This window comes from Thamnophis elegans, chromosome 3 (genome assembly GCF_009769535.1).
Source record: "Thamnophis elegans isolate rThaEle1 chromosome 3, rThaEle1.pri, whole genome shotgun sequence".
In the NCBI taxonomy this organism is placed as follows: Eukaryota; Metazoa; Chordata; class Lepidosauria; order Squamata; family Colubridae; genus Thamnophis; species Thamnophis elegans.
In genome coordinates, this window is record NC_045543.1 from 41,023,428 (window position 1) to 41,050,542 (window position 27,115).

At 38.1% G+C, this 27,115-nt stretch overlaps 1 protein-coding gene across 1 annotated transcript in view; it reads left to right on the forward strand.

Annotated features, from left to right (window-relative positions):
- Positions 1 to 1,307: 1,307 nt before the first annotated feature.
- The window catches only part of CASR (calcium sensing receptor), a 32,541-nt gene continuing 6,733 nt past the window's right edge, over positions 1,308 to 27,115 (forward strand). The window contains exons 1-3 of the mRNA XM_032214440.1: positions 1,308 to 1,492; positions 4,987 to 5,293; positions 8,577 to 9,452. Of these exons, the coding sequence (XP_032070331.1) occupies positions 1,308 to 1,492; positions 4,987 to 5,293; positions 8,577 to 9,452 (1,368 nt within the window). The remainder of the gene's footprint in view (positions 1,493 to 4,986; positions 5,294 to 8,576; positions 9,453 to 27,115) is intronic.

A 27,115-nucleotide genomic window follows, 5' to 3' on the forward strand; every position in this document is an offset into this window, starting at 1 on the left:
AGAAAAATCTGTCCACTTACTGTTTTATAGCATAGGGGAAGCTTCTTTGTCAAACATGAAATATTCACTTAGTTGTGGTGGTGCCTAAGAGCCATGGTGGCATAGTGATTAGAATGCAGTACTGCAGGCTAACTCATTGCTCACTCCAGGAGTTCGATTCTGAGTGGCTCAAGGTTCACTACTTCTGCTGACTGCCACTTGACTGCAATTTGGCAGTTCAAAACTCACCAGGCTCAAGTTTGACTCAGCCCTCCATCCTTCCAAGGTCGGTAAAATGAGGATCCAGATTGTTGGGGGCAAGAGGCTGACTCTGTAAACTGCTTAGAGAGGGCTGTAAAGCACTGTGGAGCAGTATATAAGTCTAAGTGCTAGTGCTATAGGTCTATGAGGATGTTAAAACCTATTTTTCTTTGTGTATTTTGGTAAGGATTTCTTTATATAGATTCACTGTCAAATAATAATTTCAGCAACTCATCACTCAGTTTCTTTAAATGGCTATTCTTTAAGTCAATAATCATCCTCCTTGAACTGGATGCACATTTTGGAATTTCTCATTGATTATTGTTAAATAGGGAGCACTTTAGCTGGTTTTTCACTTGGGGAAAATGGATACTGAAACTAAGACACCATTGCTAGGGATATCGTACCTGAATTTATTTGCTTGCTATAGGTAAATATCATATGTTGGACATTTATTCATTTTTTCTATATGTAAAGCAAATGTGATGTTTTATGAAATAATTATAAGAAAAAAAACTTAAAGCAGCTGTATAACAAGGCTGTGATTTGTGACTTCATGATTTGAAGATGTCTTCAGATGTATTTCTGCAAATATATGCCATAAACTTTATTACAGTAATTTTGACATTTTACTAACAAGGCAAGAAAGAAGACACCATGTAAATCTTCACGCTACATGTCTCTTTTGTATTCCTAGAGCAGCTGGTGTTTGGGAGGGATTGATTCTATGGACAATTCTATACTCCTTTGTAGACATGATTTTTCTTTTACATTTCAATATTGTTTTAGGAAGTCTTGAAGATGAATTCTACGTAAACTGCTAGTGATACTGAAGAAGCAAGGAATTGCTGGATCAGATAAATTGCAATGGAGAAGTCCACTGAAGAGACATCAGAGCTATCATTATTGTCCAGCGGCTTATTGGACTTCAAGCCTACCCATCTCAGCCATAGTGTGTGGTGTTTCAAATAGGAAAAAAATATGTCAAATTATATTAGGCTTATGTTGCTTCTTAGGTACCTGATTTGAAATTTGCAACGTAATTCCTTTTATATAAAGGAGGAACGATGACTTTTTATAGTTTCTGTTTGATCCTCTTTGCACTTACTTCGAGTAGCTCTGCCTATGGACCAAATCAAAGGGCACAGAAGAAAGGAGACATTATTCTTGGAGGATTGTTTCCCATTCATTTTGGAGTGGCTGCTAAACACCAGGATCTGAAATCTAGGCCAGAATCAGTAGAATGCATAAGGTAAGTTAATAACATCTTTCACTTGAGCTTTAACTCCTTGCTAGGCTAGCTCTAAACAATTTATATCATTCCTGGTTTCTTTAGTCATAAGCTATCTGAAATTTCTTAGTCCCGTATTTATTTTGAGTATAATCAATCCATCTTTTCAACTCCAGTTTATATCTCTCGTTTGAATGGTCCTTAAGATATGCAGATATTTTAGCCATCTTAGCTAGGTTTGTTATTTTCAATGTCCTTTCTTGAATAGTTATTTTCAATGTCCACTCTTTCTTCTTCCAGTATTGCACCACCAACAGTCTAGCTACGGTTATTAAATGCAAAATCAGTTAATCTCTACAACTGTACAATCAGTACAATGAATCTCTCATTGTTGAGCAGAATGCTGCACTGCCCTTTCAGGATCAGGTGTACAATTTGGGATTACTTACAGATTCCTCACCATCACTAGAAATGTTAATGATCTTCATGCCTGACAGTTGGTTTTTGAACTTTGTATCCCCCCCACCCAAATTAGCTTTTAACTCTAAAACTTGGCTAGGTTAGCTAAAAGATCCATCCATATTTGCTTTTCTGGATTATCATCAGAGGTGGTATTCAGCAGGTTCTGACCAGTAGTGGAAATTGTGAGTAGTTCGGAGAACCGGTAAATACCACCTCTGGCTGGCCCTTCCCCATCTATTCTCTACCTCCCGAGTCCCAGCTGGTCGGGAGAGAATGGGGATTTTACAGTATCCTTCCCCTGGAGTGGGGTGAGAATGGAGATTTTACACCATCTTTCCCCTGCCACGCCCACCAAGCCATGCCCACAGAACCAGTAGTAAAAAAAAATCTCACCACTGAGCATCATGATGACTTCACCTGCGACTCTTCTCTAGGTGCCCCACCAAATGAGGCAAGAGAGCCAATCAGAGAAGAAAGGATCTTTTCATGAGTGGCATTTTGTTTGTGGAAAGCCTCTCCAGAGATGTTCACCTGTCACTTTCATTATGGCCTTATAAGTGCTATGTGAAGACCTCTTCATTTTCATAGAGAAAATAACTTGTGCTATTTTCTTAGTTTTTTAAAAATGTTTTGTGTTCAGTTAATATGCTTTCATTTATACATTGTCTAGAAACATTTAAGTATCCAAATATTATAAAAAAGAACACACTAAATTGTATAATTCTATCCTGCAATCAGAGGTAATGATAATAAATTATTTAGATTTATAAAAATAAAAAAGGATGGTAAAGAGCACCTTAATGGCATTTCCAGACTAGAGGAATGAATTTTGTAATAAGGAATGCAGTTCAGTATAAACAAATGCAAAATTGCGTAAATTGGATTAAAAACCTAATCTCTACATGTGGGCTAATGAAGTCCAAACTGCCAGTGGCTAAGATAATTTCTGCACTAGTGATTTGCAATTTCTTATAGCATCACCTAGCTGTGGTTGAAATGAAGTAGCCTGTTTGCTTAAGCTGTTAAATTTGGCATAATAGTTGAGTGATTCTAGAAGATGTTATAAATAGAAATCACCTAAAAACATTGTCAGTGTTACAGTGTATCAATATGCTGATACAATGAAAATGCAACCCAATGTGTTGCTTATTTAAAATTATACATTCCATGTTAGGATTCATAAGAATTGAAAGTAACACTTCTAATATTGTAATCAAAGTTCTGCAATGATTTTGCTTCAGTTTTCCAATGCTTCATAACAATCACACAGTCCTAGGAAAAACTATAGACCAGGGGTGTCAAACTCAATTTCATTGAGGGCTGCATCAGAGTTGTGTTTGACTTTGGGGGACCAGTGGGAGGGCATGGCCAGGGTGGGCATGGCCAGCTCAACATCACGTGTCGGGAGCACCTATGGTGGCCCAATCACTTTGCCAGAGAAAACGGACTACTGAGCTCCGTTTTTGTCTGTGACAGTCTCCTGCAACCCTCTGCCAGTAAAAATGTGTGGCCCTCCCAAGCTCCGTTTTCATTGGCAGAAGCACCTTAGGCCAGTCCTCCACTGTTTCAAGGATGGCCATGGGCACAATCTAAGCACCCCATGAGCCAAATCGGGCCTCGAGTTTGACACCCTGCTATAGACAGCTACTATGTTCATGCTTCTATATACTCCAAAACATCTTTTGGAGACTGAATCTGAAGAATTATTCAGCCCTGACTGTAATTCCCTAAAATAAACATATAGTGGAAGACAACATATATTTTTGGCCACAATGCCTCAAGGGCAGGGTGTCATTGTGGCTCAGTGGTTAAGACGCAGGTTCGAGACCCGAGCACCACATAACATGATGAGCTCCCATCCTCCATCCAGTTGCTGCTAACCTAGTAGTTCGAAAGCATACAGATGTGAGTAGATAAATAGGTACTACTTTGGTGAGATGGTAACAGCACTCCGTGATGCCATACTGGTCACATGACCGCAGAAATATCTTCGGACAGTGCTGGTGTAATGGCCTTGAAAACAAGATGAGCACTGTCCCTACAGTCGGCAATGACAAGTGGAGTAAAATCCACAGGGACTCCTTTGCCTCAGGGGAATACTTTAAAAACAGTTAGAGTTACTTAATAAAGTACTGCTTAGAAGTGTTTTTTAAAATAATAGATAAATCTATGTTAAAGTTGCTAATTTTGGTGGTCACATATTACCTCCTAAATTACAGGGAGGTTGCCATATAATATCAACTCTCTGGGTAACCCTGGGAGAAATTCTTCCATTATCCTTGTGGGCTTCCTGCATCATTTGATTGGTCATTGAGTGACACAGAATTTTGGACAAAATGGGCCTTAATATTCTGATAATATATCATGTAATACCTCAGGGATTGCCCAGAAAGTGGGATAGCATATAAATGTTCACTACTTGTTTCTGAAAAATTTCATAGGGCAATTCTAAATACGAATAAGAACAGTTTCTTGGCACATTCTCTAGACTATGTGTAATGTAATCATTCAAAACAAGACCTCAAAACAATTACCTTTTAGATAATAAGGATATGCTGTTAAATTGTGTCAGTGGTTGTTGAGAACTCTGGAAGAGGGAGAGGTTGGAGAGAGAGCGAGAGAGCACTTTCCACTGTCCAAAATGCCTATTGTTCTGATCCAACAGGGCTCTGTTTTGCATGTCGTACAACTGTCATGGTTGTCCATTGGAGGATTCAAGGATCAAATTATGTTCTGTGCATTATTACCTCATCGCACATATGACTTGCACTCTGTAATTTATATCATTTGCTTGATAATGACATAATACAACTGATGTAAATTGCATCATTTGCACAATATAAGTGGTCATTGTGATTTGAAATAGATGCTTATGTGAACTGGCCCTATTTTTGGTTAATTGTTTTGAAATATGTAGTTGCATTTCTCTTTGGAGGAAAATGGACTTAGGAAGTGCTCTTCCATTCACTCAGAAACAATATATATTCCTGTTTCTCTCCTCTATCTTTATATAAGACATTGTGCATATTTTGATTTCTCTTTCTTTTTTGTAGATATAATTTCCGGGGTTTTCGCTGGTTACAGGCAATGATATTTGCCATTGAAGAGATTAATAACAGCCCAACTCTTCTTCCCAATATGACTCTTGGATACAGCAGTTTTGACACCTGCAACACAGTGTCTAAAGCTCTGGAAGCCACATTGAGTTTTGTAGCCCAAAACAAGATTGATTCTCTGAATCTGGATGAGTTTTGCAATTGTTCGGATCATATCCCCTCAACAATTGCAGTGGTGGGAGCAACGGGCTCTGGGATTTCCACTGCAGTTGCCAATCTTCTGGGTCTCTTTTATATACCTCAGGTGAGCATATGTTGTCTCTTTCCAATGCTAGAAATAGGATGGTCCTAGGCAGGTAAGCTTGTTAATTACAAAATGTTTCTACTGTTGCTATGGCATGTTTCATCATCTCTTCAGTCAATCTCACAATGTATATAAAATCTTAAGGAGCTAATGTAACATTTCCACATCTTCCCTTTTTTAAAAGAATAAATATCCCTTTTCCAATTTTGAACACCCTCAGGATTTAACAAGTCATTCTAGCAGTCTGTATGTCTGAGTAGCCCCTAGATTCAAAAGGGCAGCTCTACAAACCATTATAATCATAGGATAATTTCTCTATAACATATGTATTTTCTTATGCCCATATTAAATAGCATAATGCGCATTGTGTATTTACATCAGCCATAGTAATTCATTTTGCAGCTTCCTGTTGAAGCATGTTTCAGCATGTAACAACCCAACATGAGATATGATTCCATCTGGCCATTGATTTTCTTTAATATATTCAAAATATTTATTGTTGTGGCTGCTGTTTTGGCCTAATTTTTAACGAGCTAGTTTGATAGGGTATTTGATTCGGAATTGGTTATGTCAATTCTAGTGAAAAGAAGGTCTAGGGATGACATGATAGCAGTGTTCGACTATTTGGGGGGCTGTCACAAAGAAGAGGGTGTCAAGCTACTTTCCAAAGCACCAGAAGGCAAGACAGGAAGCAATGAATGCAAACTAATCAAGGAGAGAAGCAACCTAGAACTAAAGACAAATTTCCTAACAGTGAGAAGGATTAACCAGTGGAACAGCTTCCTTCAGAAGTTGTGGATGCTTCATCACTGGAAACTTTTAAGAAGAAACTGGACAGACACTTGTCTGGAATGGTATAGTCTCTTGCTTGAGCAGGAGGTTGACTATAAGACCTTCAAGGTTCCTTCCCATTCTATTATCCTATTAACTGTTAAGGGATTGTGACTAAATTAGTTCAGATGCTGCTCAGATTTTAAATGCATGGTCTGAAAATAAAAGACTGATATAACAATGTGAAGTATCCCATCTCTGGAGAGAAAATACCTGAACTCAAAAGAACAATCTATTGTGATAGTGATTGTCCTATCCAATAAATTCAAATAAATAATCTAGAATATTTTTTCACATCTTTCTCCCCCCCCCGCCCCAAGCAGATGATTATTTAACTCTGAATTTCAGAAATTCAAATTCAGCCCAATTTCTCTAGTTCGCTCAAAAGATTTTCCCTTCTCCCTCTACATATTTGCTCCATGTCAGTGATATCAATATACCTGTCTGTATCTTGATACTATCAAGTCCCATCAAGCACTTACTGCATAGTCCTATAAAGGACTTTTCAGGACAACCTTAGGCCAAATGTGCATTGGGAAAAGCCATATCTCCCTGTCAGTCCAAAAAGGAAGACTAGAGTAAAAAACCAAGCATGAGTCAGGACTACTTTTATTGTAGAAGTCATAGTAAATGAATCTTGCCAGTGTGAATGTGTCCCCCTGCCCTCACTTGATTCCTGTGTGAACTAGGGATGGGATCTGTCACAGGCATTACATTAAACTATTTTCTTGGCCCATACACAAGTCCTCTTATCTGACCATTACCTTAGTAGCAGCTCTTCTTCATGTTCTTCAAGACCATTCCTTAAGTCTTCTGCACTCCCAACATATCCATTTTTTACCTAGCTGAAGCCAAAATTCCTAAAATAAATATAGATTTGAAAATGTACAGTGGTTGCTTCTAAATATGATTGGAAATTTTCTTATATATTGGGGATATTCTCAAAGTTCTGGATGGGCTGAGGAATGTAGAAATAATTTGTCCGTCATTTATAAGTATTTCTTTCTCTTTCACTGATCCAACCAAGCCTCCTGATACAATGGAGAGCTGAGGAGGATGAAGTGGGATGGTGTAAGCAATTTAACTGGTAGAAGAAAATCCTGGGATAAAAGAGACGCAATATGATTAGAGCCCACTTGAAGGTTTGCTCTGAAATGAAAAATATCATAAATTACCATAAATTATGTAATTGTTGAACAATGGGATAATATGTGAGCAAAGGTTTAAAATTTATATTAAATTATAACTGAAAAGAAAACTTACATAAGTTGATGTATCATTGGTACTTAACTCCAGACAAGTCGTCAAGAATGTATAAAGGCATTTCAAATGAATATTGGAAATATAAATGTAAAGAGGGGGCTTTTTATCATTTATGGTGGACATGTGATAAAGCGAAGAAATATTGGCGTAGGATTCATACCTTAATACATACAATTCTTAAAGTGAATATAAACAGAAAACCAGAGACTTTTCTTTTGGGTTTAATGAAAAAAGATTTAGAAAGAAATTTGGAACTTTGATGTTATATATGTTGATGGCAGCAAGACTACTCTATACATAGAAATGGAAGGCTACATTGATCCCCACAATGGACAAATGGCTGCAAAAACTGATGGCATTAACAGAGATGGCTAAATTTAGTGTTTGATCAAAGAAAAAATACAAATAATAATTCAAAAATTAATCTACTTGGAAGCCACTTCTAGACTTTGTGCTTGAGGGGGGGGGAAGGAAACATTGAGTTTGGGTTTTACCGATTAGATAGATTTGTTGTTACAGAAATGGCTATTTTTAAATATTATGTAAAAGTAAAAAGTTGAGGTTTTACATTAATGTCTTATTCTACTGCAGGAGTTGGAAGTCAATGCCTTTTCTTTCTTTTCCCCCTTTTCTTTTCCTTGCTTTTCTCTTCCCTTTTCCCCTCCCTATCTTTCCTATTATTTACTTTAGTATTTTCTTTGTATACTACATTATAAATTAATAAAAATCATTATATATAAATAAATTATCAATTTACCATTAAAAACATCCATAAATGGTTTACCATCTGATTGAGGGAACACTTCTCCCATTTGAAGGGCATTTTTCAGGATGATAGGAGAAAACTTTTATCTTTCTCAAATTATGGGGTGTGTTTTCTAGGGAGTAATGTTTGGCTGTCATCAATCCATAATCTCAATTAGGCTTTAAAATGTTATGGTTATAAGAATGGATATTCCAATTGATATCTCTTTGGATTGTTAGTTCACTTATTAAAGAACTTTTTGTTTAAGGTACCACTGCATTTGTGAGTAATTTCTTATTCACTTGCAAACTGCCCTGCTGATACAACATTTTTCCTTCTTTAATTAAGGATGTGTTCATAGATGACATCCCGTGTGAAATGGTTCAGAATAGTTTTTACTTAAATGCGTTGCATAAGAATTTATTCCCTTCTTTCCTTTTCCAGGTTAGCTATGCTTCATCCAGTCGGCTCTTGAGCAACAGGAACGAGTACAAATCTTTCCTGCGCACTATACCTAATGATGAGCATCAGGCTACTGCTATGGCTGACATTGTAGAGTACTTCCGCTGGAATTGGGTGGGTACCATTGCAGCAGATGACAATTATGGCCGGCCAGGTATTGAAAAGTTCAGGGAAGAAACAGAGGAGAGAAACATCTGCATTGACTTCAGTGAGCTCATTGCCCAGTACTTGCCTGAGGATCAGATCCAACAGGTGGTGAAAGTCATCCAGAATTCCACTGCCAAAGTGATCGTTGTATTCTCCAGTGCACCCGACCTAGAACCATTGATCAAAGAGATTGTTACACGGAACATCACTGGCAGGATTTGGCTGGCAAGTGAAGCCTGGGCCAGCTCATCATTGATAGCAATGCCACAATTCTTTCATGTCATGGGGGGCACCATTGGATTTGCTCTTAAGGCAGGACAGATCCCTGGCTTTCGTGACTTTCTGCAGAAGGTAAACCCTAAGAAGTCTGCTAATAATGGATTTATTAAAGAGTTTTGGGAGGAGACGTTTAATTGCTACTTACCAGAAGGAAACAAAAATTTCCCAGGTTTCTTCCACAAAGGCTATGAAGAAGGCCCTAGAGCTGGAAATGGTACAGCTTCATTCCGTCCCCCATGTACAGGGCGTGAGAACATCACTAGTGTGGAAACACCATACATGGATTATACCCACCTGCGGATATCTTACAATGTGTACTTGGCAGTATATTCCATTGCTCATGCTTTGCAGGATATATACACTTGCACTCCTGGGAAAGGGCTATTTGCCAATGGTTCATGTGCAGATATCAAGAAAGTTGAGGCATGGCAGGTAAGATTTGTTTTACTATAAGTATTGTACTACATAGAGTCTGATATAATTTGCAGAACAGCTAACAGATTCTCACCTAATTGACAGATTTGTACTGTAGCCCTCTTCTAAGTTTAAATTAAATACAAGGTGAAAGGTACCCAATCAGATTAATTTCCCTTGAATTTGGAAAGCACACAATCTTCCTATGTTCTTTCTTTTATTTAAGTGTCCTCGTCTGTTTTACAATCATGAGGGCAGTGGGACAGATTCAAATGCTCTTGGTGCTTTTTATAACCTGATGAGTCAATAATAAATTCCAAAAAATCGCTTCTCTCAATCTTCAAAGCAGCTACATGAAGCTGCTAACTACTCCAAAAACCATTATTTGCAAGCAATGATAGCTTCCATGCAGAGTCCCTTAGTCATAAATAGTGTTAAACTGTGGTTATGGTTTCAATTTGTTTGTATTTTGGGTGGAATTTCATTCTCTGAGAATAATCATTTTAGCAGTTTGGGAGCATTTGATGACATTTTCTGTTTTGGTTCTTGATTAACCATCTTGAGTGATTCAGGTTTTCAAAATGAAAGGCAACTTTTCCTATAGGCTAACTAGGCTTCAGCCTAGGGCCTCAAGATCAAGAGGGGCCTACATTCAAATTGTTAGCAAAATTAAAATTACACTATTCTAAAAACAGTGAACACTAAAACACTGAACCGAAAATAAGGAGAAATTCTACGCATATGACTAATAAACAAACATAAAAATGTATTGGTTAAGATCGTTCCAGCGCCACGACAGTTGGGGAGCCCGCCCACGTTCCCAGCACCGGCGGTCAGGCGAGAGGCACGATCGCTCCCAATAGCCGCCCCGTCAATGCGGAGCCCACCAGCGGCCAGGCAAGTGAGGGCGAGGGGGCCAAGCCGGGCAGCTGAGCACAGCAGGGGAGGCAGCTGCCCTCACTGCCTTTGCCGCAGAGCAGAGCCATCCTCTGTCGGGAGGCTAGCTATATATATTGATATATATTGATATATCACAGTAATGATGTATTTTATTGTCTCTCATGTAATTTACAAACTTAAAAATGGGAAGTGAAAGGGCCTCATAAGTGGAATAGCCTAGGGCTTCTTTTCATCTAAATCCGGCATTGGCAACTGTTGATAATCACATAATAAACCCTATTCTCATTATTTGGTTGAAAGCAGAGCTTAAAACAGTTCTTTTCAAGTTCCAGGCGAGGATGAAAAGATTTAAGAGATCAGGTGAGGGAGCTGAAAAGTAAAGGGAAAGAGGTAATATTTCCCAAAGCAGCTCTTAAATCTAAAGTCTCAATAGTCAATCTGCATTTGTAATCAAGCCAACATCCACAATCTGCTCAGTAAATTTAGCATTAGCTAACAAGCTCATGTATACACATTAACTAACACATCTCCACAGTGTCGAACAGTTGGACTAAGAACCTTGTTCCTTCAAATGCCTATAATTCCACACACCACGTTTAGTGGGCCTAGAACAGGGGTATCAAACTTGCAGTCTGTGGGCCGGATCGGGGGTGGGTTCTAGCCAGCGTTACTGCTGGTTTGCTCATGTGCACATTTTGCACATGCGCAGTTCAATGGAAATTCTCAAAAACTCAAAAAAAGATAGTGACAGCAGAGACCAAGAAACTGGTTTGGAGGTATGGCCAGTCTGGGTTACTGCTGGTTCTGTGACCCAGGCCAGCATACCACTACCGGTTCTGCTGAACTGGGCCAAACCGGTAGGAACCCACCTCTGGACTGGATGTGTCACATGTTGGCCATGCCCACACCATGTTTAGCAAAGGGGGAAAAGTCACAATACATCACGTGATGATGCTGTGACGATGTGAGTTTGACATCCTTGGACTAGAAACATAAAACATACTGCGATTCATCCCGACTTTAAAAGCCATGCCACCCTATAACTCCTATCACTGGCATATCTTATGCCAGTGATTCTCACATAGTTGGCTACCAGTTTCAATTCTGGATTGACTGTATGTCTAATCAGTGGTGGGTTTCAAAAATTTTTAGAACCTCTTCTGTAGGTGTGGCCTGCTTTGTGGGAGTTGCTTGCCAGCCATGTGACCGGGTGGGAGTGGCTTGCCAGCCATGTGATTGGGTGGATGTGGCCAACTTGTAAAATGTGGTGGAACTCACTTAACAATGCTCTTGCTTAGCAACCAAAATGTTGGTTCAGAAACTCTGGCATTTGAAGCACGCAAATCTTAAAGCTGTCAAGTTACAAGACCCTTGCACCTCTAACCCTTTAGAAAAAAACCGTGTGGACTTCAACTTCCAGAATTCCTCCTCTTGCTCTTCACCTTGATGATGTGTGGATGGGCGGGGGGAGGGAGTTGGAACCGGTTCTAAATAGCACTGTAGATTTGTGGAACCTTTTCTATAGAAGAGGTTAGAACTGGCAGGAACCCACCCCTATGTCTAATGGAATGTCAGTATTGCTCTTGAAGTGTATTAATAAAGCAAAAGAAGAGAAAAATGGTGCTTGAATCTGTGTTGATCTAAGTTCTATTTGGTAAACTTAAAAAATTGCATGATCCTTTTGATATTTGAAGGGGCATAGTGAAGGTATTACATTGAGGTGGAATTTAGTTTTTTTCTTGTTCATTGGTCAATGCTATTATTACTGCCTTTTATGCAAACTGTAGGAGTCCAAAGAAGAAGATGCATGAGCTAATCCATGCAACTAAGGCCAGATAGAACAGAGCTGTTCCTGTTTCTTCCATGTTCTGTGCTCTTCCAGAAGATCCTTTGACTACTACTAATGGACATGAAACATGAATGCAGTGGGAGGATATTACAGTCTAAGATGGGTGTTTCCCTGAAGAAGGAAACATTATCAGCATGATAGATCATAGGCTAGGGAGTAGGATAAGGTGCTTTTCCAGTTTATTTGGGGAAATATCTGGGTGTGGTCCATGTATTGTGTAAGGCAATGAGAAGCTGATATAGCAGATGGAGGAATCTGAGAATAAGGCTGATTGATACAGATGACAAGGAGGAAGAGTAACAGTTTACAGTGATGGGAAAGTGTATGAACAGAGTAGTCCACCTGTTATCAGAGCCAATTTTGTCTCCTATACTATGTAATACTTGCATAAAATCTGTTAGGAATTTTAGACTGGAGAATCATTAAAATGCTATGACATCCATATTATACTAAGTGCTGTACTGGTCTTTGCCGTCAATGTCTAAGAAGTGTATCGCCTAAATTCATGCATTCATTTTATTATTGAATGCACTGCATTCTTGAATAAAAATAGAAAGTTAGTTTACAACAATTTAAAAATAGAAACTATAATAAGGAATACAATTGATACATTTAAAGTTAATCCAAAATTTAAAACCACATCTTTCAAAAAATAAAAACGCCTTGACTGCTAAAATTAAACCAGGCAAATGCAGTGTTGTTAATCATGAGAAATCTGGACTCAAAGGGGGTCTGACATTCTGGAATATATCACATTTCTCCTAAATGAACAGGTGCAGAGTGTCCGGGAGTCTCCTTTATTCTCAGGTGACAGTGGGTTCTCTAGGTAACAGTTGTGGCGTGTTATACAGTTGTGTTGTTGTGACAAGGGTTTCAGCTTCATTCCAATGCAATTATTATCACGTGCTTTCTGTGAAGCTGCCCTTAAATTGCCCATATGTCAGGCCCCAAAAACCAAGAATGATACAGAGAGTTATTTCTGAGTAGTTTCTTTATTCTTCACCTGCAGAAACAATCTTGCCACACTAAAACAACTACGGTATCTGCCTAAACTATAGATGTACTCTGTGAACTTCTAGGAAGGGTCCCCCTTTGCCCTTTTCCTGCCTACCACACCTTCCAAGCTCCACCCCCTCTTTGCTCTTTGGGAAGTAACCCAGAGGTGGGTTTCTGCCAGTTCACCCCGGATCAGGCGAACCGCTACTGGCTGTGGCAGGAGGCTCCACCTACCCACGTGGATGCTTCTGCGCCTGTGTAGAAGTGTCACACAAGCGCACGAGCGTGCACAAGCGAACCAGTAGTAAATAAATTGAAAACCACCGCTGAAGTAACCCCTCCCAGCAGGGATACCAGGCTACATTCCAGCATAATGAGATCTAATTGATACAAAATATAAGAACTAGGTTGATGGTGTAAGATACTAAGATCACATGAAAGCTGTTTTAACACCTCTGTTGATTGTGAGTTGCTTTCTAAGCACAGTGGAATAGGTTGCATGGTTGAATCTAGCACTGAAATGCAGGAGGGAGGGGATTTTTCCTAAGGGGTTAAGACACAGATCAGACTTGAGTCCTCAGTTTTTAGAAAGAGGTCCAGAAGTCATGTTCCTAAACCTTTATGGGATTTATCTGATAATTTTGCAGAGTATGCTTTAATCTGACAAGATTCCTGATTATGGGGGCACAGCAATAAAGAAACTATTCTGAGCAATCCATTGTGTTGTTCTTGATACCTTATGCCTGATATGTTGTCATGAAGGATTGACTTTTCCAAAATCTGGGCTACAGGATCCCTACTGAGGTGGGTCTGAGTGAATTACTATGGAGAAAGCAGCATCTTGGTGCACTGACCTATACCTACTGGACTGGAAATATTCCTTACAAAATGGAAAGTAAGGCAGATTGACTTTATACAAATCTACATATTCTTAAACACTTAATATAGATAGCATTGTTAGACTAGAAGAAGGCCCCCAACATTTCTAGGCATGGGGAATTTTGATAATCTGTATATTCTCCTACAGTGGCTATTAACAAGAACATTTTCCTGGTTATAATGACTATCATAATGACATGACTACTTCCAAAACAAAAAGGTTCAATGGAGAAGTTGACAGAAAATGTACTTGCCTAATATGCCAAATGCAAGGCAGAAATGGGTATCTGCGCTCAAAATACAAAACCGCTTTTCTAAACAAGTTCACAAAAAAAATAATTCCAAGTAGCCATCTGTGAAATAGTATCTTGAGATTGTATGTATGTATGTATGTATGTATGTATGTATGTATGTATGTATGTATATATGTATGAATGTAGTATTTGTGCTGATAAATAAATAAATAATATGTGTGTGTGTGTGTGTATGTATGTATGTGTGTATATATATACACACACACACACACACACATATACATACACACACACACACACACATACACACCACATCAATTCCCATTTTGTTGAACTGTAAATAGCTAGCAACCATAGAAGGAACTCAAGCAAAACATCACTCACATCATTTTTTGCTCCTTCTGCTAGATTGCACCATTCTGTTCTAGGACAGGTCATGCATCAGAATAACTCAGGGAATTTCTATGTCAAATCCAGGCAACTACATCTCATTCAGAAAATTATTAATTTGAATGGGGACAATAAATTAAAACTCAGCCCTAAAAATACATTGATACGTTGCTGGATGATTTGCCTGTCCAGGAGGGACATATCAACAGTCTGTTGCAGATGGATGCTAAAAAGGATCAGTCTGCGGTCTAGATATAAGCAAAGATCCCCTGCAGTCACTGGGATCTCCAGTATCAATAGCAAGGTTCTCCAAGGCAAGACAGGTGTGCCTGTTGTGATCCTTCCTGTCCAAGAAGAGCCTAGTGAAATAATTCCCAGATCAGATTACTTCTATCTACTGCATATGCTGCTGTCTTTTAAAGCTGCTCAGAAACTAGCAATAATTCAAAACAGAAATTATAGATCACCAACTGGGATCAGTTAATACTGCTTAAAAAATCTCCTCTGGCTCCTTGTCTGTTAGATTCTGGATTTTTGGAGAACTGGAAATTCCAAGTATCCATTTCAGAGATGGGTTGCTACTGGTTTACACCAATTCAGGTGAACCAGTAGTAGAAATTGTGACTGGGTCGCCGAACCGGTAGGTACGGCAGGCTCGCCCCAAATCGGTTCCCTGTTTGCCGCAGCATGTTTTTTTTTTTTGACATTTTTAATGTTCTGTGCATGCACTGGCCTATTTACAGGCAACTGTACACGCATGTGCACTGAACTGGCAGTAACGCCATCAGAAACTGATCCATTTGTATATATTCCAAGATTGGCTTTAGAAGAGGCAAATGTCTCTTAAGGCAGTCAGTTCCCTCAGGTATAAAATTCTCATTTTGAAGAGGCATGTCTGCTATCTCCTTGACTGCCCCATGGAGCTACCTAAGTGCCCAGTGGGCAGGAAAATGATACCCATGTATACTTTTTAAGCCCCATAAATGTTTTTATGGAGAACATTTATTCAAGAACAATGACCTATTTATTTATTCCAAACAAGAAACCCATACACATAGCTTACATTCCTTAACCTGTTTTCTTTTATGTCCTGGCTAATGCCCTGGCTAATTCTTCTTGCATATCTTCCTGAGTTCTTCTTATCCTAAAATGTATTCTGTCTTTTTCCTTTTCTCCTAATAGGATCACGGTCCATTAAATCTTCATTCCTTTCTGTTTTCCTTGCCTCTTGGCTTAAAGTGGCAATTTAAGACCTCTTCATTTTTAATGCTGCTTATTGTTCTCGTCTTATGCTGTATGACAGCTTGGAAATCTTTTATACTCGAGGACTGGCTGCAAATATTGTTTCTTTATGCAATGTTCAACCCACACTTTATTATTTAAAAAACAACAACCAGTGGATGGGCAGCTCATAAGAAAGCAGTGATGCCAGGTTCTGACTCATACAGAGCTTTGTGTTTAGGATGAGAACTTAGCAGTGTATGGCATGTGTGGAAGAGATTGGTAATGGGCAGGGGGGAAAGGCCATCTTGCGTAAGCAGGCTATTTTGTTCTGTTGTTTAAATTATGAAGAATAAGAGTAAGTCGCTTTGCAAGTCATCCATGAACTATCTCATAGAGAAGCAGTCCACCTCTGCTGGTAGTTGAACTCTGTCACTGGGTTCATCTAATGAGAAACTCCTGCACTGCACGGTAATGTTCCTTTCTTTCAACATATTAATTTCAGTAAGACAGGGCCATGCTGCGTGTTCTAACATTTGCTTTTTCACCAATTAATGGGCGTGCTTTATCAGGTGACAGAAGAATTTAGTATTAATATTGTTTTCAGCTTAGGTTGAAACAGATGAGGGATTTAATGTTCAGATAGAAGGCCCCACATCTAGACAGGAACTCAGGCTAATGGGCTGCCTCAGGAGAAAACTCGTTAGTATCATTTTCAAAAAGTTTCCATACTGGGCATATTTATGAAAAACCCTAGCCATTATATCATGTTTTGCCAGAATTCTCCCCAGAAGAACAGATGGACTGAGCTGTAGGTCAGAAAGAAAAAGGCAGGCAGAATATGATTTCCTTGCATTGAGAATAATACGTATATATGCTTTGAAAAGAAACAGGGAGACTATAAAATATTAGAGTAAATTGTGTACTGTTAGAAAAGTCTTGAATCTTTATTACATTTATGTTTACTACCTTTTTAATTGGATTGGTGTCCTTCCCTTTCCCCATCCTTATTCCCTCTTGGTCCTCACAATGACCTAGCAAGTTAGGTTGGGTTAAGAAAGAAGGCCAACCTGTGATATGATTTTTTTAATGTACACTTGTGTCTGATTATCTCATGTAACATGAACATTTCTCAACCTGTTCTTTTGGGCTGTTTTCCTTTTGCTTTTAGAGTGCTATTTTTATGAGGTTGGAGTGAAAGCAATATTGTAATTTCTCTGTGCTGCCAAAAGACACCTGCTGCAATCTAGCCATTTTATAACTCCTGTTGGTGGTAATGGTTTAGGTGCCAAACCTGTTTTGTGACATCTTCCTCACCTTCTTCTTTGACCTCTGGCAGAGTATTAGGAGCTTTCAGGTAGCAAAGTCACTATCCCTTTTTTAAAAAAGGATTTTAGGCCATTTTTCACTGAGCCCATATGAAATTATACAACTAAGGACCAGTACTCCATTTTTACTTTGAAGCTTGTGATCCTGTGCAGCGATAAAGCTGTAATGGCAGTGTGATGTCCTACTTCCCTTATAATTACAGTACAGTACTATATAGATGGCTTGAAGTATTCGTTGCTTCTGTAAATACAAATGCTAAGACAGAAACCAATAAATAAATTTGATTCAGAATCTGATCCAATTATACTAGGAAAAGTAGGCATTGCAACAATCACCAATCACCTCCACTAGACCGATTAGATCCCACAGATTAGGCCTCCTCCGAATTCCATCTGCCGGCCAGTGTTGACTGGCGACTACCCGGAGGAGGGCCTTCTCTGTGGCTGCTCCGACTCTCTGGAACGAACTCCCCGTGGAGATTCGAACCCTCACCACCCTCCAGGCCTTCCGCAAAGCCCTTAAAACCTGGCTGTTCCGACAGGCCTGGGGCTAAAGAGCTGTTGCCCCCGTCTCGAATGGTATGACTGTTGTGAGTTTTTAAATTATGTATTGTTATGTTTCGTTTTTTATTTTCTGTCTGTACCCCCCATCCCTGATTTGAATTGTGAGCCGCCCTGAGTCCCCTTCGGAGGGAAAGGGCGGCATATAAATATAATAAAATCAATCAAATCAAATCAATCTATAACAGTCATAAGCAATTTGGAAAGAAGAAATGTCTATCTACAATATGTCTTTTAAAATGTTTGTGTCAAATGTGAGGGAAGGAGTTCATTATTTTTGTTTTTTGGACTAGAATGCATCCAGTCAAAAATTTTCCATCAAAGCCTGACTAAACTTTAAAGCACAGTTGAGGGGGAGGGGGGAATCCAATTCTCTCAAATGTTAAAAACATTTATAAATGATGCTCAGTGCAATAATACATGAGTGAACAATAGATACAAACTCAAAGTAAACTGCTCCAAACTCAATTGCAGAAAATACGACTTCAGCAATAGAGTGGTCAATGCCTGGAATGCTCTACCCAACTCTGTTGTTACATCCTCAAAGCCCCATAACTTTAACCTTAAACTGTCTAGCGTGGACCTCACACCTTTCCTAAGAGGTCTGTAAGGGGGCGTTCATAAGTGCACCAGCGCACCTATGCACCGGTCTTATTGTACCCATTTCCTACGTTCATGTCCATGTTTATACTTATACATGTTTGACAAACTAAATAAATAAAATTAAAAATAAAATAAATAAATAAATGTATTTGATTCTAATTTGATCAGGAAGAAGTATTTCCCAATTGACATCTGGAAGGCTTTTTGTCCTGAAATGTTTTTCATAAGTTGAATATTTGAATAATCCTTTAAATCTTGAAAATACCTGGGTAAGGATCATAATAGTCATGTAGTATTATGTTGCCAATGTGGGATTGAAACTCAGAAAATACTGTAGTAACCTGCTTAAAGCTCAAGGATTTTCTCCACTGCTGAGATTAACTGTTCATGACCTACATACTCTTGAATCAGCAGAAAGTTAGACTGGCATGAAATTGACTGTCTCCATGCCAATCTCTATTCTGTCTCTATTGCCTCTGTTCCCACTCACTGTCATTCACCTGATTTTCTTCAAGGCGTCAGAACTATGAAGCAGCAATCAGGACTGCAAAGAAACTAATAAGCATCAAATCTGAGATCTGTTTAGTAAGATTTGCTAGGACAACAAGAATTCTGACAAATACTTTGGCTTTTGGATGTGAGCTTTATTTACAACTAATTCAAAGCAGTTTAAGTTCTCATTTTTCTTTCTCCTGCCCTTCAATGTAGGTGGGGAGAAGACAAGTCAACCAGTACTTTGATGTAATTTACCCAATGGCTGCCTCTTTATCAGTGTGAGACTATACTCCCACAATAGCTTAGCATTTTTTTTTACATCTTCAATTGTGATAAATTAAGAGGAGAAATGCTAAATCATCATGATCATCTACTAAACTTGCATGCTGCCTGACTTTCAACGACTCTGGGTAGCTCAATAATCAAAGAAATTACAATAAAACCAATTCAAGATCAAACTTGACAAAGTAACAGACTAGATGAGGGATGTCAAACTCGTGGCATCATGGCGGCGTCACATGAGGTATCGGGATTTTTTCCCCTTCGCTAAACTGGGTGGGCAGAGCCAGTACATGATGCATCTGGCCCATGGGCCATGAGTTTGACACCCCTGGACTAAATGGATACTTTTAAACAGTAATACATCTGCAGATGTCTTTAACAGTTCCCATGGGATGTGGAAAAGAAACTGACAACATCATGGGGACACTGCAGAGAAAATATGTTGTCAAATGATTTTGTGCCATCATGCTTTGATATAAGAGTAGAAAGGCTCTCAATCACTTAAACTGCACAAAAATGTTAGATTGTACTGTAAATTATTTGGCCTAAAAGGTGATTAATTCAGTCAGAGACTGGTCTCCTACACATTTATACCGAAGTGAGTAAGTGGTTCTGGTCAGCTCTGATCACCATGATACAAAAAAGATGCTGGGACCCTAGAAAGGGTGCAAAGAAGAGCAATAAAGATGATTAGGAGACTTGAGATTAAATAGTACAATGAACAGCTAAAGGAATTAAATATGTTTAGCCTTACAAATAGAAGGCTGAGGCGTGATATAGTAGCTGTCTTCCAATACTTAAAAGGCTGTCACAGGGAAGAAGATATTGATTTATTCTCCATAGCACCAGAGGATAGGATAAGAAGAAATGGGTGGAAGATCATCAGAAGAAGATCCAACCTGGAAATAAGGAGGAATTTCTTGACAGTGAAAACTATTAAGCAGTGGAACAGCTTGCTTCCTGTAGTTGTGGCTGCTTCATCAATGGAAGTTTTCAAGAATATTGGACAACCATTTGTCTGGGATGGTATAAGAATTCCTACCTTGGGAAGGGGGTTGCGACTCCAGTCATATAAACTACAGCAGCTTAAAATGTACATCTGTGGCAGAAGTGTGTGTCCACACATCCTGGCTTAGTACAATCATGTTCAGGCTCAGCGGTCCTGTTTTGATGGAGAAAATCGGAAGAAGTATTTCAGCTATTTGTAACTAACATTGAATTGAATGTAGGCACTGCATTCTTGAATTACAGCTACTTTTCAGATTATCCCAGTCAACAAGGGAAAGCTAGAAATGAGGAACAAGGCCAAAATTGTATCCCCAGCATCTTTCCCATAATCCAAATTTTCATCATTCCAAAAAGAGATTAATATATCTAAAAGTCGGTTTGCTTTTTAACATGATAAATAAATAGAAGTAGAAAAGATGTGTGCAGATTAAGGGGAGACGTTTAGCAAGACTACAAAAAAAGTAGTTTTTAAGAGTTGCTATGAAATTTGGAGCAAGGTAAATCAGCTAAGGGTGTTTTTCTTAAAGGAACGACTCCTGTCCATCATTCATAAAAGACATATAACTCTCTCCCCAATTATATCATGTTCTCTCCCATTACTATGGAAAAGAATAAAATAGCTGCACTTGAGGAAACTGTCTTTGAGGGGGAAAAACCTGGGGATTTCATGAACCATTATTGTATCAGGACACCCTGGCAAAACACAGCCACCACTCTTTGGAGGAACTTCCTACTTAATAACAATAATCCCCATTGTTTATAATGTATTTTTAAATATGTTTTTTAAAAAATATTCTTTGTCCTTATTGCTATGACTTTTGCAGCTTTTTATAGGTTACAGATTGTCAATGATTAGCCCAAACTGTTTTGTGTTAAGAGCCTGTCCTCTATGTTTGTAACTAAAGATAGAAACATAAGTTCCCAGGAATCCATTTCAGAGCATTCAAGAGAAGCCCAGTTCATATCGGGAAAGTCTGAACAAAGGTTACCAAGGCCAATTAAATGAGTATATTAGATTACTAATATGATATATGGGCTTGTTTTTAAAACATGGGCTTGTTTTTAAAACAGGTCGTGGAGGCTAGCTGATTGCAGTGATGCTTTGGCAGAAGGGGGCATCTAATCTTGTGACTTCCCAACTGATTCATCTAGTTTCTCTTCTGATGCCAGAACATACATACGCTCTGGAGAGGCAGTCTTGCCAGCAAAGGGTCATAATAATTTATCACGCTAAATAATAGGGACTCTGGGCCACTTACGCAAAGACAAAGGATGTTAACTTCAGCTGCATTAGGTAATAATGAGGGAAACAATTTCATGGCTTCTCCTTTCCCATTTGGTGTTCAAAGAGAGGGATTGGCAATTTGGACCATTTGGAATTTTGACAACATGAAATGGACACTCACAAAATTGTAGCATGGAAAGATACAAAATGTTATTTTATCCAAAGACAGACTCATTATCTACACTCCAAGATGTTCCCTATCAGTTTCTGGGCTGGTAGATAGAGGTCATTGAACTTCAATCACTCAAGTTTTTTTTAAATTGTCTATGGAGGCTGGAGACATTCATGTGAATAAAACTGATATTGCAGGTTGGGTTTTTGTTTTAGAATGTGCTAATTAAATTACACACACACACACACACACACACAAGAGAGAGAGAGAGAGAGAGAGAAAGAAAGAGAAAGAGAGAGAGAGGGAGAGAGAGAGAGAGATGGGGGGAGGAGGGGAGAGGTCACACTGCAGAATTTTTAAAGATGTCCATGTTTTTTCTAGCTGCTCTTTATATTGGGAGAATATGATTTCTGGTGGGATTAGGCCTCATCCATCCCTAGGACCAGATTCATCTTTTCTTTTCTTCCTACTTGTTGGAAAACATTGTTACACTTTTGTTAAAAACCTGGCTTTCCTTACTCATGATGATACGAGAAAACAAGACTCGACATTTTGAGAAAGTATAATTTTTCTATCCTTTCCAAGACAACTCCAAAATAAATTAAGAAACAAACATTAATCATTAATCTCTTGGCATGAGAAAATTAATTTGATCATACTGAAGTTTTTCCCCAGCATAATTTGTTACAAGGAACTCCTATTTCTAAACATTGCTGGGAACTTTAATAATTATACTTAATCAGTATTATTTACATAGAAGAAACTTCAAAGAGAACGGACAAATAAAATCTCAGATTACATCTCATCCTTAGGATCTACACCAGGAAGCAATTGTTTCACCCTTTTTGGCATGAAAGAGTGCAGTCATCCTTCAGCCCTCATCTTGCCTGGGGAACAAAGTGCCTATCTCAAGTCCATGGCATAAACTACCATCATTTTCTTGTCTCCGTAATCTTTTTTTTAACACAAGGAAGTAGGATTAGAAAGGACATCTTACCTTTCTAGTCCACTACATGAAAGGAAGGCAAACAATATTCTGGCATTTATAATAAACTAGAAGTTTAACATCAATTTATAATGCAAAAGAAAGTATTCACAGAAGCAGAATTGAAAGAACTGCAAAGATTTTTCCAGGACAAAGAAACCGAAGCCTTACCAGCAGTAGCTGGTAAGTAACTGAAGAGGCAAACTAGCGGGAGTTCGTAGTAGAGAACTCCCATAGTAGAGAAAGCCATCTTACATATTGATTCATTTTCATTCACAAACCAGGAAGGCACCCTCTTCTCTGTCTTCTCCTCAGGAAAAAAAGCCCTGTAGCTAAAGAATAATTGAAACAAAGAATAACTGAGCATCTAGAACAAAAATAATAAAGCTCCCTGCACTGAAACTTGTTCAAAAGTAACAGCTAGCACAAGCATTAAAAGATGCCAATACTGTAATAGGAAATCTAAAAGAACAAGATTTGCCTATCCCAGGTCCTTAGTAAAAACTTGATAGAAAGATAAAAATGCCAAATCCAGTTTAAACATTTGGCTGATTGTGTGATGAACCATAACTATTAATAATTCACCCAATCATGATAATTTAATATAGCCCTATATATAGAGAGAAATCAACCACACGGAGGAGAGCCTTTTCAGTAGTAGCTCCGACCCTTTGGAACGATCTCCCCATGGAGATTCGTACCCTCACCACCGTCCAGACCTTCCGCATAGCCCTTAAGACCTGGCTAGCCCGTCAGGCCTGGGGATAAAGATAATCTGTCCCCACCCGAATGATGAATGAATGTTGTTTACTATTTTTACTTTTATGTACTGTTTTGTGTCTATTGTCTGTACCCTCCCTTCCCCATTTTATGTAAGCCGCCCTGAGTCCCCTCAGGGAAAAGGGCGGCCTATAAATACTAATAAAATAAAAAAAAATCAAAATCAAATCAAACATGTTCCTAGATAATAATTTCATTCAAAAGAGTAGGACATGATGATAGTTTGCAAGAACTAAGGCAACCTCCATTTTCCTTATCTGATTCTTGTTTTATTATTTGTTTTTTTATACAAAACCTTTAAGGCCAGAATTACTGAAATTGAATTGTTTTTCTATTGCAAGTGATATAATCTTGACGTGTATTTGTACATGCAGAGAATGAGGGAAGGACCTTTAGAAGTCCCAATATTCCTTTCATTCAGGTTTGGGTCTTCATGGAAAACAGGCTCAACTGGCTTGCCCAGAAAGATACTCATTTAAACTTCTAGTATGTAAAACTGAGACAGCTTGGATCATATTGCTTTCTTGGCTATTATTCAGGTCACATGGAAATATTTGAAATAACACAGCAGGTAAATCAGTTCAATATTTTCATTCATAGTGGGTAGAAGACAAAATGTGGAAGACATGTTAATATCAGCCATTAGCTAAGCCAAGGTTGATGGCATTGTCAGATTCTGCATCTTTTGTTATTCCATAGGCCATAAATAGCATAACAACTACACTCTCCCTTTTTGCTTCTTTCTGCTGTTCATTTCCATGCCTGCTATTGTACTGCAAGTTAAACAGGAATAAGAACTACAAATAAATGCAAGGGAATGTGACAATTATTATTTGATAAGGGAATTCTGATTTTAAGAGTCACAGGCTTTGGATCATATATAATTTTATCATAATATAAGTATTTATCTTAATTTTTTCTCTGGTGTTAAACTCCCAAGTGAAATCAATTTAATGAAATTCAAGTTTTAAAGCAAATTTCCTGGTAAAGCACCATAAACTGCAGGGTTCTTTTTTTTTTTACCATCCTGTAATGAGTTTGTTATATCCAGATTACTCTGATGTGAATGTTACACATATAGCTATCACCGGGCATCTTCAATTAATCTGAAGTGTAGTTGGGCTGTTTCTGGTTGAGACCAACCAAATGGAACTAACAACATCAGTCCCAAATGATGCCATGCCCAGATAGTGTTTCTCAATATAATTAAAATGCCTAGCACTTATTTTTGAAGTCCTAAATAGCTTGGGATTTCAGCCAGGTAGCTAAAAAAAAGGCTTCTTGTTTTAGGTACTCTTGATTCATCTCAAATTTTCTCCTGCTAGTTGAAGTGAGGCAGAGAATGGGCTTTTTCTGAGATGTGGACAGTGAATTGTCCTTCCTTACCCAGCATTACAATTATTAACAATCTTTTTTTTTGGGGGGGGGGTGTCCTGGAAAATTTTGGAAATCCGCATGATAGGCATGGTAAGTCCCAAATAACCCATTCAACCAGAACCGTAATCAGTTACATGGCTTCTTCCAATTCTTTGTAGGACTCCAAGATGCTGTGTATCACCCCAAAATATTCTTGGAAACAGAGATGATGCTAAAATGGGCTTTCTTACTTGAGAGCAAGCTAGTGGGGGGGGGAGGGGGGATAAGAAACAAATCAGCAAATTTAGGAGTTCCCATGTGCATATTGGTGTCTATGGATATCACACTGCATCATAGAAACCCTTTCACTAAACAGCCACACCCACCTGACTTTAATCCAATGATACTTCTTAGCATTTTTTTTCTCTGGTCCAGCTGCTCTGTTATGTTATGCAGCTTTATAAATTGCTTTTATTACTACCAGGAGCCATTTTAAGAATTTTATTAAACAAAGGCTGACATAAATACTTTTGGTCAAACTAAAGTATTAAATCATTGGAAAAACAATGGTGATTCATCTCCATTTTGCAATAAGATAATCTGAGATTTTGAGAATGAATTAGGTCATCATAGAAAAATATACTTATTTAATCTCATCTTCCATTTTACCTCTATTCACAAAATGAATAGCTCTTGTAAGTTTTCCCTATTATCTCTGATTATCACTACCACACTTTTTGTGTGTTATGGGGGAGAGAAGCAACAATTAACAGCAGGAATGAGCCATCCAAGTTAAAGTGCACTTATATACAAATTTCACTGGGGTTTTTTTTTCTGAATGGATGTTGAGCATTCATATATGTCACTACAATTATGGGATCTCCTGAATTTGCTACCCGAGCAGCCAAATGCTGAAATAATCCTTGTTCATGATTTAGTGCTGGATTGGGCTTAACCAGGAAATCTTTTATCCCCAATAAAATAACAGGTATTCTCTTCACTTTACCTTATTTGAAGCAGGGTAGAGTTAATTATAAGCCTTGGAGCTTGATCCAAATGATCCATATTTGAATGCTTTATTCTAAATGCATTGATGAAAGAGGAACCAAATTAAGAATGGTAGAAATGTCAGTATTATCAATTGTATGTTGGTATTTTCAAGCTTGTTAAACATAACTTGATATTGACCAATCTCTGTTAGTCTTTCAGCAAATTATCCAATAAATGCTTTGATTTGGAGATCAGAAAATAACTGCCCAGTAAATTTCCTTGGATAGGAGACTTTTAAAAAATGTCTAATGAGTTTGAGAGGGTTTGTCTCCAATTTTTTAGTCTCTAAAATGAATGGTCAAAATTCCAAATCCAAATTTAACTCTGAGACAGTTTAGGTTTTCAAGCTTGAGTTGAAGCTAATACCAAGTTAAATGAAGGGAGTTTAGAAATAATAAAAGGAGTTTGATCATGGGGATTGACTTTAAAAAAACAATTGAAATCGTTGTTGAAAAGAAAAGAAAGGGAGGTACAAATGACTAATCCAAGGGAGTTAGAACAAGCTGTAAAAGATTAAAGCTCTTTTAAATCTTGTGGTTTATTCAGCTCCTAAGAGTGCCTCTGGGGCAAGAAGGCAAATCTCACACCTGAGGTCTAGGCAGAGCACTTTGGAGTTGTATTTAATGAAACTGTTACTCAACTGAGCTCATTTGAACTACCTGTTGATCACTTATTTCTTATTTCCGAGATACCTAAATGAATGAAAAATTGCAAAGCTGTAGGAGTAGGTGATTTGATTTCTGATTGGTGGGCTTTTAGCACTATCAATCTCTCCTTTCCTATTCCGAGGAGTGATGTTGATTAATAACTGTCCCAATTTTTAAGAAGGAGGTAAGCTATTAAGTTAATGTCTGATCAATTTACTTATTAACCCATTCATTTATTTAACATTATATCTTATCTAAATCCTAGCAGAATCTGAGTAGGGTACAACAACATAAACAATAACAACTCTACAATGATATAATAATAAATAAACCAAAATCTAAACATTGTAAATGCTAATAAAAATAATAATGTGAGTGAATGATGGAATAGATCCACATAGCTTGCTTATAAATGCCAGCAAGGTTGGGGTCATAAATACCTCAATTGTGACTTGGTGTTGGATGGTGTGCTCCAATTTTACAGCATAAAGAGCTTTAAAAGTGATGAACAAATCCTTGAATTGGACAAGAAATCAATCAGCATCTAATGTGACATATTCAAAATAGGTGTTATTCTAAGTCATTGAGGGTAGCCATACGACAATGACATAAATTAGGCAAATTTGTTCATTCATTCTGACCAGTCTCAGCATACTCTATATGACATTCTTATTGACTTAAAGATGGTATTTTACCTAAG